This window comes from Ovis aries, chromosome 17 (assembly GCF_016772045.2).
Source record: "Ovis aries strain OAR_USU_Benz2616 breed Rambouillet chromosome 17, ARS-UI_Ramb_v3.0, whole genome shotgun sequence".
Lineage (NCBI taxonomy): Eukaryota > Metazoa > Chordata > Mammalia > Artiodactyla > Bovidae > Ovis > Ovis aries.
The window spans coordinates 57,489,712-57,504,582 of NC_056070.1; the positions used below are offsets into that span (position 1 = coordinate 57,489,712).

A 14,871-nucleotide genomic window follows, 5' to 3' on the forward strand; every position below is an offset into this window, starting at 1 on the left:
ACTCTGGAGTTGAGCATATACTGCCCAACACAATGAAAAAGGGAACCATAGACATTCTTGGAAAAGAAACTCAGTTTCATTGGCTCCCTCAAGGGTGCACTAGGGGTCTTGGGTTGCAAATGACGGAAGCCAATTCTAGCCGGCTTACACAGAGAATGGACCTACTTGGAAGATTCCGGGATAACTCTCAGGATCTACTGGAAAGCTTGGAAAGGAGCAGGATCCAGGGCGTCCCAGAGGCTCTCGTATCAGGAATGACTTGAAAGGGTTTGGGGGAGCTGCCATAAATCAGCTGAGCTTCAGAGTGATTTTTTCCATTGTGTCACACCATTCAAGATTCACATTCCCTGGAGAGAGTCCGATGGGTCTGATTTGGCACCTGGTGACTTGGGGTGGGCAACGTCTGTTCCCTGGTGGACACCTCCAACAAGATTGTGCAGAGAGGAGAGAGAATGCCCCCAAACAGTGGGGGGTGGGTGGGTGGTCACAATCAAATGTCCATTGCGAAACAGCTGGACAGGCCATTGGCTAAGAATTTTAAATACCTGAGATGTGCTGAGCAGAGAGAAATACATGGACAAGCGCATTAAGTTACAATCCCTGGTGGACCTGCCTTCTGTATTATTTGATCCCCGATGAATACATTTTGTATCATAACAAGTCACTGTTGGATGCAGAAGTTGAAACCAGGTGGAAGGCCTTGGTTTGAAAAGCAAAACAAAACACTGGTTTCAGGCAACAGTGTTCAAACTCACATGGAAAAAGGGTTTCAGACCTTCTCAGAGTCACCATAAGACAGTACCGACTTATCGAAAATTCCGCACTGCTGGGATCATAGCGCCGAGGTTTCACCCTGCTCATGCTGACTCATTTGCCCCCAGAGAAGCGAGGGGTAGACAAGGGGTCTGGAGAGGTTGTCCCACAGTATAAATAAGAAGGCTCAAAGCCTTGCGGTTTCTGACCTGCCGAAGGTCACGGTGTAAGTCTGGAGGAAAGAGGGCAGAATCACAGAATCTTCACAGTGAGGATGGATGAGCTTTTAAGGATGATCTGCTCTAAGCCCTCATTTTATGAGTGGAGTGGCTGAACACCCGCTGAGGTTAAGTGGCTGGCCTGAGTGCCCAGCTGGTCCTGATGCTGTCTGAATCCTGCCCAAGCCCTCAGGGCTGTCAGAGGCTGCTGTCTGTCTTGCTGGCTCTGATGGACGCCTTTCACGTGGCTCTTGGAGAACCACCAGATTGAAATATGTGCTTTTTAGGCTTGTCTGTGAAGATTCACTCCCAATTAATTTTTCCCAGGGTAAAGGAAGCTTCTTTGAAGAGCTTTATAGGTGGCACACACGAAAAAATCATGGTTTCCTTGAAGAAACATTTCCTGCCAACCTCTAGCTTTGCAGAGAGAAGTCTCTCTGCTGGCCCACCACCTGGCAGACAATTGTCAATTCTGCCTTTGCTTAGGATGCTGACCCTCAGTCAGTGCTTTCATTGGGGGATAAAGGGACGTTAAGAATGCACGTGACAGCTTGCCTCTGTGCCCCAAGCAAATTCAGGTGTCAGGGAGGCTGCGATATATTTCAGGACCAAGAGCACCGAGGTCAGACAGAACCAATTTCAAGTCCTGGCTTCTGTCCTTCCTCACGTGCAGTGTGACCCTGGGGGAGTGGCTCAGTCTCTCTGATCCTCTGTATCTTCACCTAGAGATGACAATCCCCGTTTTAAAGACTAAAACGACCGAACACCTATACAGTGCTTAGCACAAGACTAGGCTTATCATACCGGCTTAATGGATGGTGCCAAGATACCTGGACTGGGAAGGGACAGATACAGCTTGGCAGATCCCTGCTTTGACAGGAAGGGAAACCAGCCTCCAAGGCTGCAGTGACCTGCTAAGTAATGACGGAGCCAGGGCAGCAGCTCAGCCTCCTGCCTCCATACCCAGAGATCTTATCAGCACAGCACATGACCCCCTCAGGGTCACCCTGGACAGGCCACACCATCCCCGGTAGGGTGGGTGTCCCTAATGGTGGTAGTGGTGCTGCCGAGTTTCCCCTTCCCGGCCTCTCCTCTCTGTCTCTCCTTTTGTTGCTGTTCAGTCGCTCAGTCATGTCCAGCTCTCTGTGACCCCAGGAACTGCAGCACGCCAGGCTTCCCTGTCCTTCACTATCTCCCAGAGTTTGCTCAAACTCGTGTCCATTGAGTCAATGATGCCATTCCAACTGTCTCATCCTCTGTCGCCCCCTTCTCCTGCCCTCAGTCTTTCCCAGCATCAGGGTCTTTTCCAATGAGTCAGCTCTTCAGGTTACCAAAGTATTGGAGCTTCAGCGTCAATCCTCCCAGTGAATTATTCAAGGTTGATTTCTTTTAGAATTGATTGGTTTGATCGCCTTGCTGTCCAAAGGACTCTCAAAAGTTTTCTCCAGCACCACAGTCTCCTTTAGGGTTTCTGATTTTAGGGGATGTTTGGTTAAAGCATTCTCTGCCCAGGAGGAGGCCAAGAGAAGCGGGAAGAAGCCAATACCGGCTGTCACTTATGGGGCTGATGAAAGCCTGTCCACATCCTACTGTCCCCAGGGAGACAGCAAGAGCAGACCTCTGTACCAATTCATCTTGGAAATTGTCTTTTCTTCAGGCCAGGGGAGGGGGAGGGAAACCTAAAAGAAAACATCCAGCCACATGCCCGTGAAATCTCTGTCCAAAATCAGTCATCCTTTCTAATAATGAGGGCTGTCATGAGCCTTGGTTCATTCGGAAATGACGGCCTGTGTAAATATTTGGTCTGTAACTGATTTATGAGTTGGGGAACAAAAATATAAGATTAGTTCCTAATCACAGAGACGCAGGAAAATCAGTGGGCCTGGATGCCGGCACAAATCAGGCCTGGAAGGCAGAATTGGGGGTGGCTGTCTGGGTGAGCTCAGATGGGGTAGGGGAGGCTGGAGAGGGAGCTGGAGAGGAGCCTCCGGGTCATCCCACAGGTCAGAAGCAGCGTTGTCTGTGTCCAGGTCAAGAACTGGTCAAAACCGCAAGATGCCTGGCTTGCAACTGTAAGATTGATTGTCCCCAGCCAACCCCCGTATCAACAACCTAGACAGCTCTAGAACTGCACAGGCACTGCTGTAAGATGGGAATATGTGTGGTCAGCTCTTATGGTGGGATTGATAAGGCGATTAGGAATTGGCTTTGAGGTCAGTGAAATCTGTGATCATGCTCCTAGCCTTTATCGAGCTGTGACCTGGGTATGTTAAGTGTGGAGAAACCCAGTTGCCTTCACTGCAAAATGGGGGTCATGATTGTTCCTACTCCAATGAGATAATATGTCCAGAACACAGCATCTGACCCCTTACCTCTCAGCCAGGCCAGTCTTAATGCTGACATTAGCAGTCCTAAGAATACTGGAATTCAAACCCCACCCCCCTCCCCAGGTGGCTGATGTGGGCACATACCTGTCCTGCAGGTTAACCAGCCCCGCAGCCACTTCATATAGAAAATGTCTCCTACCAGAAATAAATGTATAGGGTGGGTGCCAGCCTGGCACCCCCCACCTATGGCATCGAGGCAAAGTGTGTGTACTTGAGTGGGTGTACTCGCTGCCAGGAGGAGCCCCCGAGCATTCAGGCGATGGTATAGTGGGCACACTTGGACCTTCAGACATTCATTTCGTTAACTGAGCTCTTATTATGTGTCAGACTCCACACTGGGCCCTGGGGATCCACACAGAACAAGTCACACACGATCCCTGCTCTCCTGGTGCTTCCAAGTGGATGGGAGAGGTCCATGTTCATCAAATAATTAGAAAAACAGATGTGTATTCCAGAACGGAGCTAGAGCTTGAAAGCATGTCCAGGTGCTATGACAAGACCCAGCCTACCCTGGACAGAAGGGGTCAGGATGAGGAAAGGAAAGACACCAAACGAAGTCCAGCAGGCAGGGGTGGCAAGCTCATGGGATGAGCCAGGTGATGGGAAGTGGGAGTCGGGGTGAAACAAACCAGAGGAGTTTTCCTGCTTTCAGGTGAGTCCAGACCCTACTAGGACGGGGTTGGCAAGCTGCAGCTCACATCCAGCCCAGCGCCTACTTTTGTGGGTATTTTGTTGGAATACACCCCGTCCGTTCATCACTTGTCACCTGGGACTGACTGAGCTTGTGCTACAAGACCAGAGCTGAGTAGCTGTGACTGAGAGCTTAGGGCTTGCAAAGCCAAAGATGCTTACTTTCTGGCTGTTTACAAGAAGTTTGTCAACCTCTGCACTGGAACATCTTTCCTTTCCTCTCCTGATCATTTTTTTGTCTCCTGTACTATTTGTGCTTGGGAAATCCCATGGACAGAGGGGCCTCTGGTGGGCCACAGTCCATGGGGTCACAAGTCAGACATGACTGAGCAACTAAACAACAACTCACCTTGGGTCTGAAGTGTATCTTAGTGGATGAGAGGACAATGTGTGTATGAGGACTGTTTGCTCTTCCCTAAATCAAGTCTTGGTAGAAATCTATTGGATATTGAGAGCTGATCTGTTACTGAGTGAAGTTTAAAAAAATACAGTATATCTGTTCTTAAGACATTTTCAAGTGTGTATTTATACATACATTCATATATGACATATTTATATGTCATTTAAAAAAATTATGTATTATGTACTATATAGAAGTTTACATATATTTAATTATATATCATATATAAAATGGACTTCTCAGGTGGCACTAGTGGGAAAGAACATGCCTGCCAATGCAGGAGACTTAAGAGATGCTGGTTTGATCTCTGGGTCAGGAAGATTCCCTGGTGGAGGTCATGGCAACCCACTCCAGTAATCTTACCTGAAGAAATCCCCATGGACAGAGGAGCTTGGCAGGCTATAGTCCATAAGGTCACGCAGAGTCGGACACGACACGCACAGTCTCATTTAAGCTGTAGAGCAGGATTTGGCACCCATGCATGCCTGCATATATAATATATAAAAATATATGTATATGTTTACTTATATATCATGTAAATATAAAAGTACAAACATGCATAAATATATGCATCCATAAAATTTATGTAATATTGTATTTAATTAATATATACAAACATAATATTATGCAATTAAACATATATGCTAAATTTCTAAAAATACATAACCACATTTTAATATCTGTTAACTAAATCTGAGATACTAACTGGTACCAATCATATGGAAAACAAAATTCACCTCAAATTTGATCTTCAATATAAAACTTGAAGTAATAATGAAACATCATTGAAATATTAAGTAACAATTAAGCACATTATTCCATGCCCATACCTCTTGTTTTCTAGAGATTTTTTTTCATTTTAATAAAATAAAGAGGAGACATTCAAGCAAATAGTACAGTATGCATTTAAAGATTTATTATTATTATTATTATAAAATAATACTCCCGTGGCTAAGCTCAAATGGCAAAGAAGTCTTAAAGTAATAAAGTACGTACTCCAGAAATCCCATTTTGCCAGTTGCTTCTTGTGTAGCTTTAGACATGAGTGTGTCTACCTAAGACTGGGGGTCCATATGACACACCAACTTAGCACACGTCTCACGTCTCTTCCTGTTTCTCCCCTCACACTGAATTGGCCAGCAAGTCCTGGGAGAGCTGAGTCCCAAATACCTCCTCTCCCTCTTCCTCCATGACCCAGACCTTGGTCCATGGCACAGTCATCTTTTGCCTGGGTGCCTTCTGCAGCCTCCAGTTCAGATTCCCTCATCCCATTCTTGCTTCCATCACGGTCAACTGTCTACACACCGGGGAGAGTGATCTCTTAAGAACAGAATCAGATTTCATTATCTTCCTTCTTAAACCTCTCAAACAGGTTCCCATCACTTTCGCAATCTCCTTTGAGTAGCCCCCCTGCCTCTTTTCTCCTCTCTTGCTGTGAGTTGACCTGCCTTGGCCTTGACCTTTCCTCATGGCCTTGTCTCTCTCCCTTCAGATCTCTGCAAGTCTGGCTTTCCTTGACATGCAAGTCTCGGCCTAAAGGCCGTGTCCCCAGTGAGACCCCGCCACCGAGCCACTGCATCACCTGCTTTTCATTCTCCCTGTAGCTCTTATTATTAACCAGTATTTCCTTGTCATTTCATGTATTTGTCTGTATCCCCCACCAGGATACCAACCCAGGGACAGCATGGCTCTTGTTTCTGCCTCCTTCATTGCTGGCGTCTAGCACCTCCTTGTCCTAAGAATATTTATTGGATTCATGTTTTTCACTAATATATCTTTTAATGACACAAATGAGGTCATGCTATATATACTGTTTTCTCCTCTTCCTTCCTTCATTTTGTAATAAGTGGTATTCTCCCTATCCAGATTCTTTCAAACACCTACACAGCTCCATCAAGTGGAGTTTCCATTTCATACCGTTTAATGGGTCAGCCCCCTATGATACATATTTCTGCTGTCTCCAGGCTTTTGCAAAGCAAAGTTAATTTTACTATTAGGAGAGGGCGGGGGAAAATCAGAGAGAAGAGAGGGGGTGGGATGAAGAAGATGCTCTAATAGCAGAACAGTGATCACCTCACCCCGTGTGGCCGGGAACAGGGTGCCTTAGAGCAGCAAAGTCCAAAAAGAGGTTCCAGTGATGCTGGAAGTGCTGTGTCCAAAATGGCAGCCACTAGCTGCAGGTGACTTCGGGGCATTTGAATTGTGGCAACTTGAGACTGATGAACGGAATTGTAAATTTTATCTTACTGAATTTAAAAATTTTAACAGCCACATGTGGCTATGGTTACTGTATAGGCTGGCCTAGATTTAGGCAAAGGGGTTTATACTTACACTCAGGGATGTGGCCAGTGCTTGACCCTGGATGATTCAGGCCACCGTGGCTGAGCTACAAGGAGAGAAGGGAATAGGAAGGCGGAGTGTTTATTATTTAGCTGCAAAACGTCAAGAGATGCTGTCACTTGAGGGAAAATAAATTCCAAGCCGGCTCTGGTTCTTTTTAGAATTTTTTCATGATTAACATCTGTGGGCAGGGAGCCTAGAACAGGGATTGGAAACTTTTTCGGTAAAGGGCAAGAGAGGAAATAGTTTCTTTCCCCTGTGTGGGCCATACAGTGTGTGCTGCAACTTAACTCCCCCGTTGTCAAGCTAGAGAATTCACAGACAATGTGTTATGAATGGGCAAGGCTGATAAAACTTTATTTACAAGAACCGGCTAGGAGGTGGATTTGGTCCAGAGTTGGTCCATAGTTTGTCAGCCCCAGGACTAGAAGAATCTGGCTGGATCTACCCAGCTCAAACCAGCAGGCAGCCTCCCAGAGAACAAGAGAACAATGCCCAAGGCATAACTCAAGGTTTCTTGCATTTTGCACACCCAGCCAGGGTAGGAGGTAGCTGGGATGACCTACTTCCAGTGAAAGACGATTTCTGATGGGTTACACCTGAGTCTGAGATTCCTGCTCTGCTTTGGTGGGATACTCTCAGCCATAAAGCAGGTGTGGAACACACTCCTGCTTTCTGGCCCAGGTCCACACTGGTGTGGAAGTGGTATGCAAGGTGGGGCTGCTGAGAACAAACTGGGCTCACATTTCCTTTTTTATGTCCCGTGGTGTCCAACACAGTACCTTACACTTAGAGTATGCTTGGGCATCCAAATGCCACATCATCTCTGTGAGCTTCAGTTTCCCCATCTGTAAAATGGGAATGACTGTAGCACCTTCCCCACAAGGCAGTGGGGAGGACCGCAGGAATTACTGCCTGTGTAGGGTCGGTGTCTGGAATGCAGTGAGCACTCGGGCACGACAGAGATGCACATGCTGGGCTGTTGATGGCAACCCAGCGTCAGATGGTTCTGGAGGGATCAGAGCTGCTCATCCTTGAGTTCAGCCTCTAAGGGTGTGCAGGGAGAAGATGCGAGAGGGTTCTAGGAGAGTGAAGGCACAGGGAAGCTGAGGTAGCGCTCACTGGCAGTAAGAGGAAACAAGGAAAACAGAGCTGAGGTCGCGTGCCTTCATGAAGTAGGAAACTGACGGGAAACAATACAGATTCACACCAAGAGGATGGTGCCAGGCCTCACACCTTTCAGATCCCTCTAGTCTCCTGTGGTAATTTGCACACTTGGATGATAGCCCTCAGCAGAACAAGGAAGCAACCAGCCCATGACCACAAAGCTAACACAAGGGGAGCAGGACCTCCACCCAGGCTACTTGACTTCCAGGCCTTGGGAAGCACATTACTATGCTGTCTGCAGTCCTTATCCACAGAAAACCACAGGATATCAAATACAGTTCCCTGTGCTATACAGTAGGACCTTGTTGTTTATCCCTCCTACAAAATATACCATTTTAAAGAGTACAATTCAACAGCATTAAGTATATTCTCAATCTTGTGCAACTATCACCTCTATCCAGTTCTAGAATTTCCCATCAGCTCAAATGGAAACCCCAGACCCATTAAACAGTCATTGCCCATTTACCCTTCTGACCTCAGCCCCAGGCGACCACTAATCTGCTTTCTGTCTCTATAGGTTTTCCTATTCTGAATATTTCCTATAAATGGAATCATCATATGTGTGTGGCCTTTGCATGTGTTTTTTTCACTTAGTTCAAGTTTTTGGGGTTCATCTACATTGTAGCACGAATCAGTATTTCATAATACTGAGTAATAGTCCATTGCCTGGATAGGCCACAATTGGTTTATCCATTCACCTGTCGATGGACATTTGAGTTGTTTCCACCTTTTGACTGTTGTGAATGATGCTGCTATAAACATTGTGTACAGTTTTTGTTTGAACGCCTGTTCTCAGTTCTGTTGGGAATATATCTAGGAGTAGAATTGCTGGGTCAGTAATTCTGTTTACTTGTTGAGGAGTCATCAAACTGTCTTCCACAGTGGCTGCACCATTTTACAGTCCCACCAGCAGTGGACACAGGTTCCAGTTTCTCCACATCCTCACCAACACTTACTGTTTTATGATTTCTTGATTATGGCCATCGTAGTGGGTGTGAAGTGGCATCTCACTGTGGCTTTGATCTGCATAATGCTGGACATCTTTTCATGTGCTTGCCAGTCATTTGTGTACCTTCTTTGGAGAAATGTCAGCTCAAATCCTTTAATCTTTCACTTTTTAATTGGGTTGTCTTTTTTTTTTTTACTGTTGTCTAAAAGACTTTTTCGTAAGGCATAACTTCCACTCAGAAGTAAAATGCACAATTTTTGTGTACAGTTTGATGAATTTTGTTTCTCAGTACCACCCAATCAACACAGAGGACACATCCGGCACCAAGAAGGATTACTGGTTCTGTTTCTAGTCAATAACCTCCCCCAAAAAATCACTCTTCTGGCCTCTGTCACTATGGATCAGTCCTGCCTGTTCTTGAACTTGATGTAAATGGAATCGTGAGGGACTCAGCATATGCTCTTCTATGGCTGGCTTCTTTGGCCCAACACCGTATCTTTGAGACTCAGCCATATTGTACTATAGCAGTAGTTTCCTCTTTTTCATTGTCATGCAGTTACAGTCAAATATATGAGTATGCTACGATATATTTATCCATTCTATTATTGATGGACACTGAGAGTGTTCCCAGTGTGTTTGCCCGTATGAACAATGTTGGCATGAACATTCTTACACAGGTCATTCTGTGGACACGGGCAGTCATTTTGGTTAAGGACATAACACCCTGGGGTGAAATTATTGGATCAGAGTATTTGTTCAGTTTCAGTAGATACTGTCAAATTGTTTTCCTAGATGGTTGTACCAATTCACAGTCTCACCAGGATTTTATGAGAATTCTGGTTGCTCTGAATTGACATTTGGTGCTGTCACCTCTGTTAGCCACTCTGGTGAGACCTATACGAGAATTTACTTGACTTTTTTTTTTTTTTAAACCAATGTCTCTTCTCCATCTCCTTTCTTCTTCCTCATCTGCGTCTTCCTCTTTTTCTCTTTATTTTCCTTTTTCTTCTTTCCCTTCCTCTTCTTTTAATTCTTCTTATTGTATTTTACATAAGGCTGTATACTGGAAATTAACTGCATGAAATTATAGATTTGATGTACAAAATCAATACAAATTTTAACTATTAAAATACAAACATGATTCCGTGTCTCATCTGAAAGTACTGCCTGTTCATCCACACCTGGGGAAATGCAACTTATGCTGTTTGACTGACTCATTGGTGCTTCTGTTTTTGCCAAGGCCCCCGTTGATTCTTGCCCTGCTCCAGGCATGCTTAAGCCAGAAATGAGGGTTGTTGCCTGTGGCCAAGGAACAGAGTGGATTCTCAATAAACACTCTCCCAGCCTTAGGCTTTTCCAAACCTTCCTCATCCTCTGAGCATTTGAGTCCAGGGTCCCTAAGTACCCCCCACCCCAACTTTCACCCCTTCTCATCCATGAACTGGTGTTATTCTTTGCTTTTTGAAAAGGGTCTTTCCTGGAGGAGACTGACTGCAAAAGATTTAAATGGCCCAATTTGAGAAGGAGGAGCAACTCACACAGCCCCGGGTTAGACCAGAGGGCATTTTTCCTGTTTGGGGAAATGGCTCCTGGATTAGCCCTCTGCCACCCAGGGTGGTGTGTGAGAACGCACGTTTCCGCCTGTCCTCCTGCCATGCCCGAGAGGAGCTTGTCTGTCCCCAGCCCTGTCACTTCCTCCCAGTCGACAGGCCAGATGCTCCAGACCCTGTTAATAAGATGCTGAGGGATTTGGCCATTGAAGGCTTTTGAGTTCAAGGGGACATAGCCCACCCCTGACGCAGCTGAGGGGCTGTGAGCCGGCAGCTCAGCTCAACTCAAGATCCAGCAGGCTCTGGGGAGAGGAATTGGTGCAAAGCCCAACCATCAGTTTGGGACTTCCCTCGGCAACCTTTGTGATGAAAGCTCTGAGAGGCAGGTTGGCAAATGGGCATTCATCAGGAGCCTTCTGAGTGCAGAGCTGTCTGCCAGACCCAGGCAGAGATGGCCGAGGCTGGCAAAAGAAATAAGGTGCATTTCCACCCTCTAGGAGCCCATAGTTGAGAAGTAACTGGGAAGATGTGAATAAACAGTCCTCCTGACTCACAGATCAAATCTGGGCCACAGTCCTTTAGAATTTTCACAAGGTGGAGGATGTTGGTTCCCAGCCTGAGCTGGGGCACATGGACTTGGATGGGAGTCTGTGGGCCCGGCTCTGCCACTGTGGGGTGCCTGCTTTGTGTCTGCACTGACATCCAGCTTAACCTGGTCGTAGTTGCATTAATAGCAGGTAACCTGAACCCTCATTCTGTGGTGCGCCCCGTGTCATGCACATGATCTCATGTATTAATATCACGATTTCCTTCTTAGGTAGGTGCTATGATTTACCCCCATGGTCAGGCGAGGAAACTGAGGCACAGAAAGGTGAGATGTCTTTCCTGAGGTTACAATCAGGACCTGAGCTCCAGTCCTCCCCCAGACCCCAAAGCCTGTGTGAAAGTAACTCCTACTCCCTCTGTGCAGACACCTTTTTGAACCTCCACAGCTGGACGCTCATGTGGAATGAAATGCCGCGCCCTTCCCTCCTCTCGTCTCCAACCACGGGCAGGGTGAGCCAGAAAAACGCCGCCTGCCATTCTAACAAGAGGCCTTGCTGCCGACCCCTGGAGGGATAATAAGCAAGGCTGCCAGTGCAGGCGCTGCAAGGGGACGACTCTGCAGGCACCGCTAGAACTCCTTAAAGCCGAGGAGCAGCAGACCTCCTGGAGAGGGTGACTTCTAGGCTGCCTGTGTGGGAGGCCTCCACCCTCAAAATTAGCACTCTCCCGCCCTCTGTCCAGAGCTGTGAAAATCTGCAAGGCCGGTTTGCTTTGACCACAGGAAGGCGCCCAACTCCTTGCCACACCTGAACAGGGCACTGGGGTGGGGGGAGGTGAGGGGGAGAGAAGTGAGGGTAATTTTGGGTGCAGTTTTAAACCTAACTCTTCTCAGCTGATCACATGAGCTCCTGGGGGAGGGCAGAAACATTTCAAAACCAGCCCAAGAGGGACCTTCTATTCAGCTGGGGCTGAGCTAGGGGCTGAGAGTTCCAACAACAGAAATGACAGGGTCCGACCCTCCAAATAGCGTACAGTCAGGAGAATTCCAATGCCGTTGCTAAGTGTCCATCCAGAGCGATCATTTAACAAGCATTTCATGAGCACCGACTGTGTGTCAGACTCTGTGCTGGTTGCCAAAGACAGAAAAACAAAAACAGTACAAAATCATTGCCCTCAAAGAGCCACATGGGAGAGAGAGAGAGAGAGAGAGAGAGAGAGTGTGTGTGTGTGTGTGTGTGTGTATGCGCGGGCAAGATTAGTGGGGTCCAACTCTTTGTGACCCCATGAACTGTAGCCCACCAGGCTCCTCTGTTCATGGGATTTCCCAGGTAAGAAAGCTGGAATGGTTGCCATTTCCTAATCCAGGGAATATTCCCCACCCAGGGATTGAACCCGTGTCTCTTAAGTTGGCAGGCAAACTCTTTAGCACCGTGCCACCTGGGAAGCCAGACAAAGCCTACAGGAATAAGTTTGGGAAAAAAATAGGAAAGTGCAGACACAGAGATACATAGAGAATGCTTTAGAAGGGTGGAGGAGGAGCACCAAACGAAACTAGGAGGAAATGGGGAGTATCAGGGAAGGCTTCCTGGAGGAAGAACACTCGACCCTGGCTGGGATGGACTACAGTGTCAAGGAAGGCTTCTTGGAGGAGAGGACAGGAGAGCCAGAGTTATAAACGACATGTGGGGGTCAACCAGGCAAAGGAGGAGTGGGTCTTTCAGGCGATGGGAACAGTATAAGCGGTGGACTGGAGGTGAGGAACAGCACAGACTCTAGTGCGGGGAGCCTAGGGAGAGAACGTGGAAGAGGGCGGCAAGGCCAGGTGGAGATGGGGGGTGGGTGCAGAGTGCTATGGTAGGAGATAGGGCCCCCGGCTGTCTTTGTGTGTGCGTAGGGATACATTCCCCTCTTCTCTTTCTGTCTCCTTTTCAGAGCCAAGAAGAAAAGCAAGCCCTTGAACCTCAAGATCCACAGCAGCGTGGGCAGCTGTGAGAACATCCCCTCCCAGCAGCGCTCCCCGCTGCTATCCGAGCGCTCCCTCCGCTCCTTCTTCGTGGGACATGCGCCCTTCCTGCCCTCCACCCCTCCCGTGCACTCCGAGGCCAATTTCTCCGCAAGTAAGTCCTCTGTACCCGCGCCCGGCTGCCCTCCGCGCCCAGGGCGCGCCCCCTGCTTTTCCTTCCGCGAAAGTATACCTCTTCCACGCTCCGCCAGCCGCCACCCCTTGCGCCACCCCATGCCCCTTTGGAAATGGTTTAGGAGAAAAGGGGTATAATTGGGAGGCTGTTGTCACTGGTCCCGTGAGCCTGCAGGTGTGCAGGGATGACAGCGAGAAGCAAGGTTGCAGGACATTAAAGGAAACAGCAGTCTTTTCTCTCCTCTGCTTCTCAGCTGCCTGGTCACAGGATTTTCCCTGGACACCATGGGCTAAGGCGTCTCTGATTTAATTTTGTAATTATCTTCCCCGCACCGGTGGATGCGTGTAACCTTTACATCTCCATGATGGATTTGCGTTCACACTGGGCTGAACGGGGCCTGAGGTGGCTTACATTCTGCTGTCATGAGTTTTGCGGCAAAGTGGTTATTCCTAGGGGCGGAAATGGAACTTTCTGGTGATCAAGGATGAAGTCTCAGAAGGCGTTTAATCTTCTCTGCCCAGAGGCCCGTTTTGCGGAGCAGGCGCAGATGTGGTCAGAGGGGAGCCCCTGAAAAAAGCTCAACCAGTCCTACAGCCAAGACAACTTGGGAACTTGGGAAGAGGAGGGGGTGCTAGAATGTGGAGGAAATAACCACTTGCCCTTAATACAGCCAGACTGTGTCCACGTGTTGCTGCTCTGATAAGTGATGGTGCTCACTGAGTACTAGTATGTGCTAATCAGACACGTGATGTCATTAGTTCTTGCAACAATCAGTGGTACACATGGATTATTCCCATTGTATAGATGAGGAACCGAGAAGGCACTGGCGACCCACTCCAGTACTCTTGCCTGGAAACTCCCATGGATGGAGGAGCCTGGTAGGCTGCAGTCTATGGGGTCGCTAAGAGTCGGACACAACTGAGCGACTTCATTTTCACTCTTCACTTTCATGCATTGGAGAAGGAAATGGCAACCCACTCCAGTGTTCTCGCCTGGAGAATCCCAGGGACGTAGGAGCCTAGTGGGCTGTCGTCTATGGGGTTGCACAGACTCAGACACGACTGACATGACTTAGCAGCTTAGCAGCAGCATAGATGAGAAAATCGAAGCCCAGAGACATCAAAGAATCATCTAAAGTCACACAGCTATGGAGTAGTTGAGTCAGGATTTGAATCTGATTCCTTCTAACTCCAGAGTGTACCAGTTTAACCATCATGCCTGATTTTGTAACCAAGTTCCTCAGATACCCAGCAGGACATTTTTCTCTAAATGTGGGATTCTGTTCTTTATCTTTACATAAAAGTTTTTAAAACTTTTTAGGGAGCCCATGGACCTGTTAAGGATTGGATGCAATCTATTAGTTCTCTCCCTGGAAGACTGCAGATGGAATGTCCAACACAAATGTGTGGAGTCAGGACTGCCAGGTTCAGAAGCTCTGCCTTACCCAGCTGGATGGTTGGCCCAGAGCAGAACTGTGAACTCAGTTTACAGGTCACACATGTGTCTCCTGAGTCCACGGCAGGACTCGGTGGAGGCTCTGGTACCGGAAGAGACTTGTTGGACATCAGGAAAGGCTCCAGAACTGGCTTATCTCGGTGCCCAAGGCTACTGGCCCTGAATCAAGCAAACTAAAATAGTGCTCACGACACATGTTGACACCAGAAAGCCAGTTTATCAGTTTTCAAGGGAAATCACTGTCAGAGGGATTAGAGACACTCCATGATGGTGGGTGG

At 47.7% G+C, this 14,871-nt stretch overlaps 1 protein-coding gene across 2 annotated transcripts in view; it reads left to right on the forward strand.

Annotated features, from left to right (window-relative positions):
• The window catches only part of KSR2 (kinase suppressor of ras 2), a 462,287-nt gene that overhangs the window by 244,947 nt on the left and 202,469 nt on the right, over nt 1-14,871 (forward strand). For both annotated transcript variants that reach the window (XM_042234645.1, XM_060400779.1), the window contains exon 5: nt 12,933-13,117. In XM_042234645.1, the coding sequence (XP_042090579.1) occupies nt 12,933-13,117 (185 nt within the window). The remainder of the gene's footprint in view (nt 1-12,932; nt 13,118-14,871) is intronic.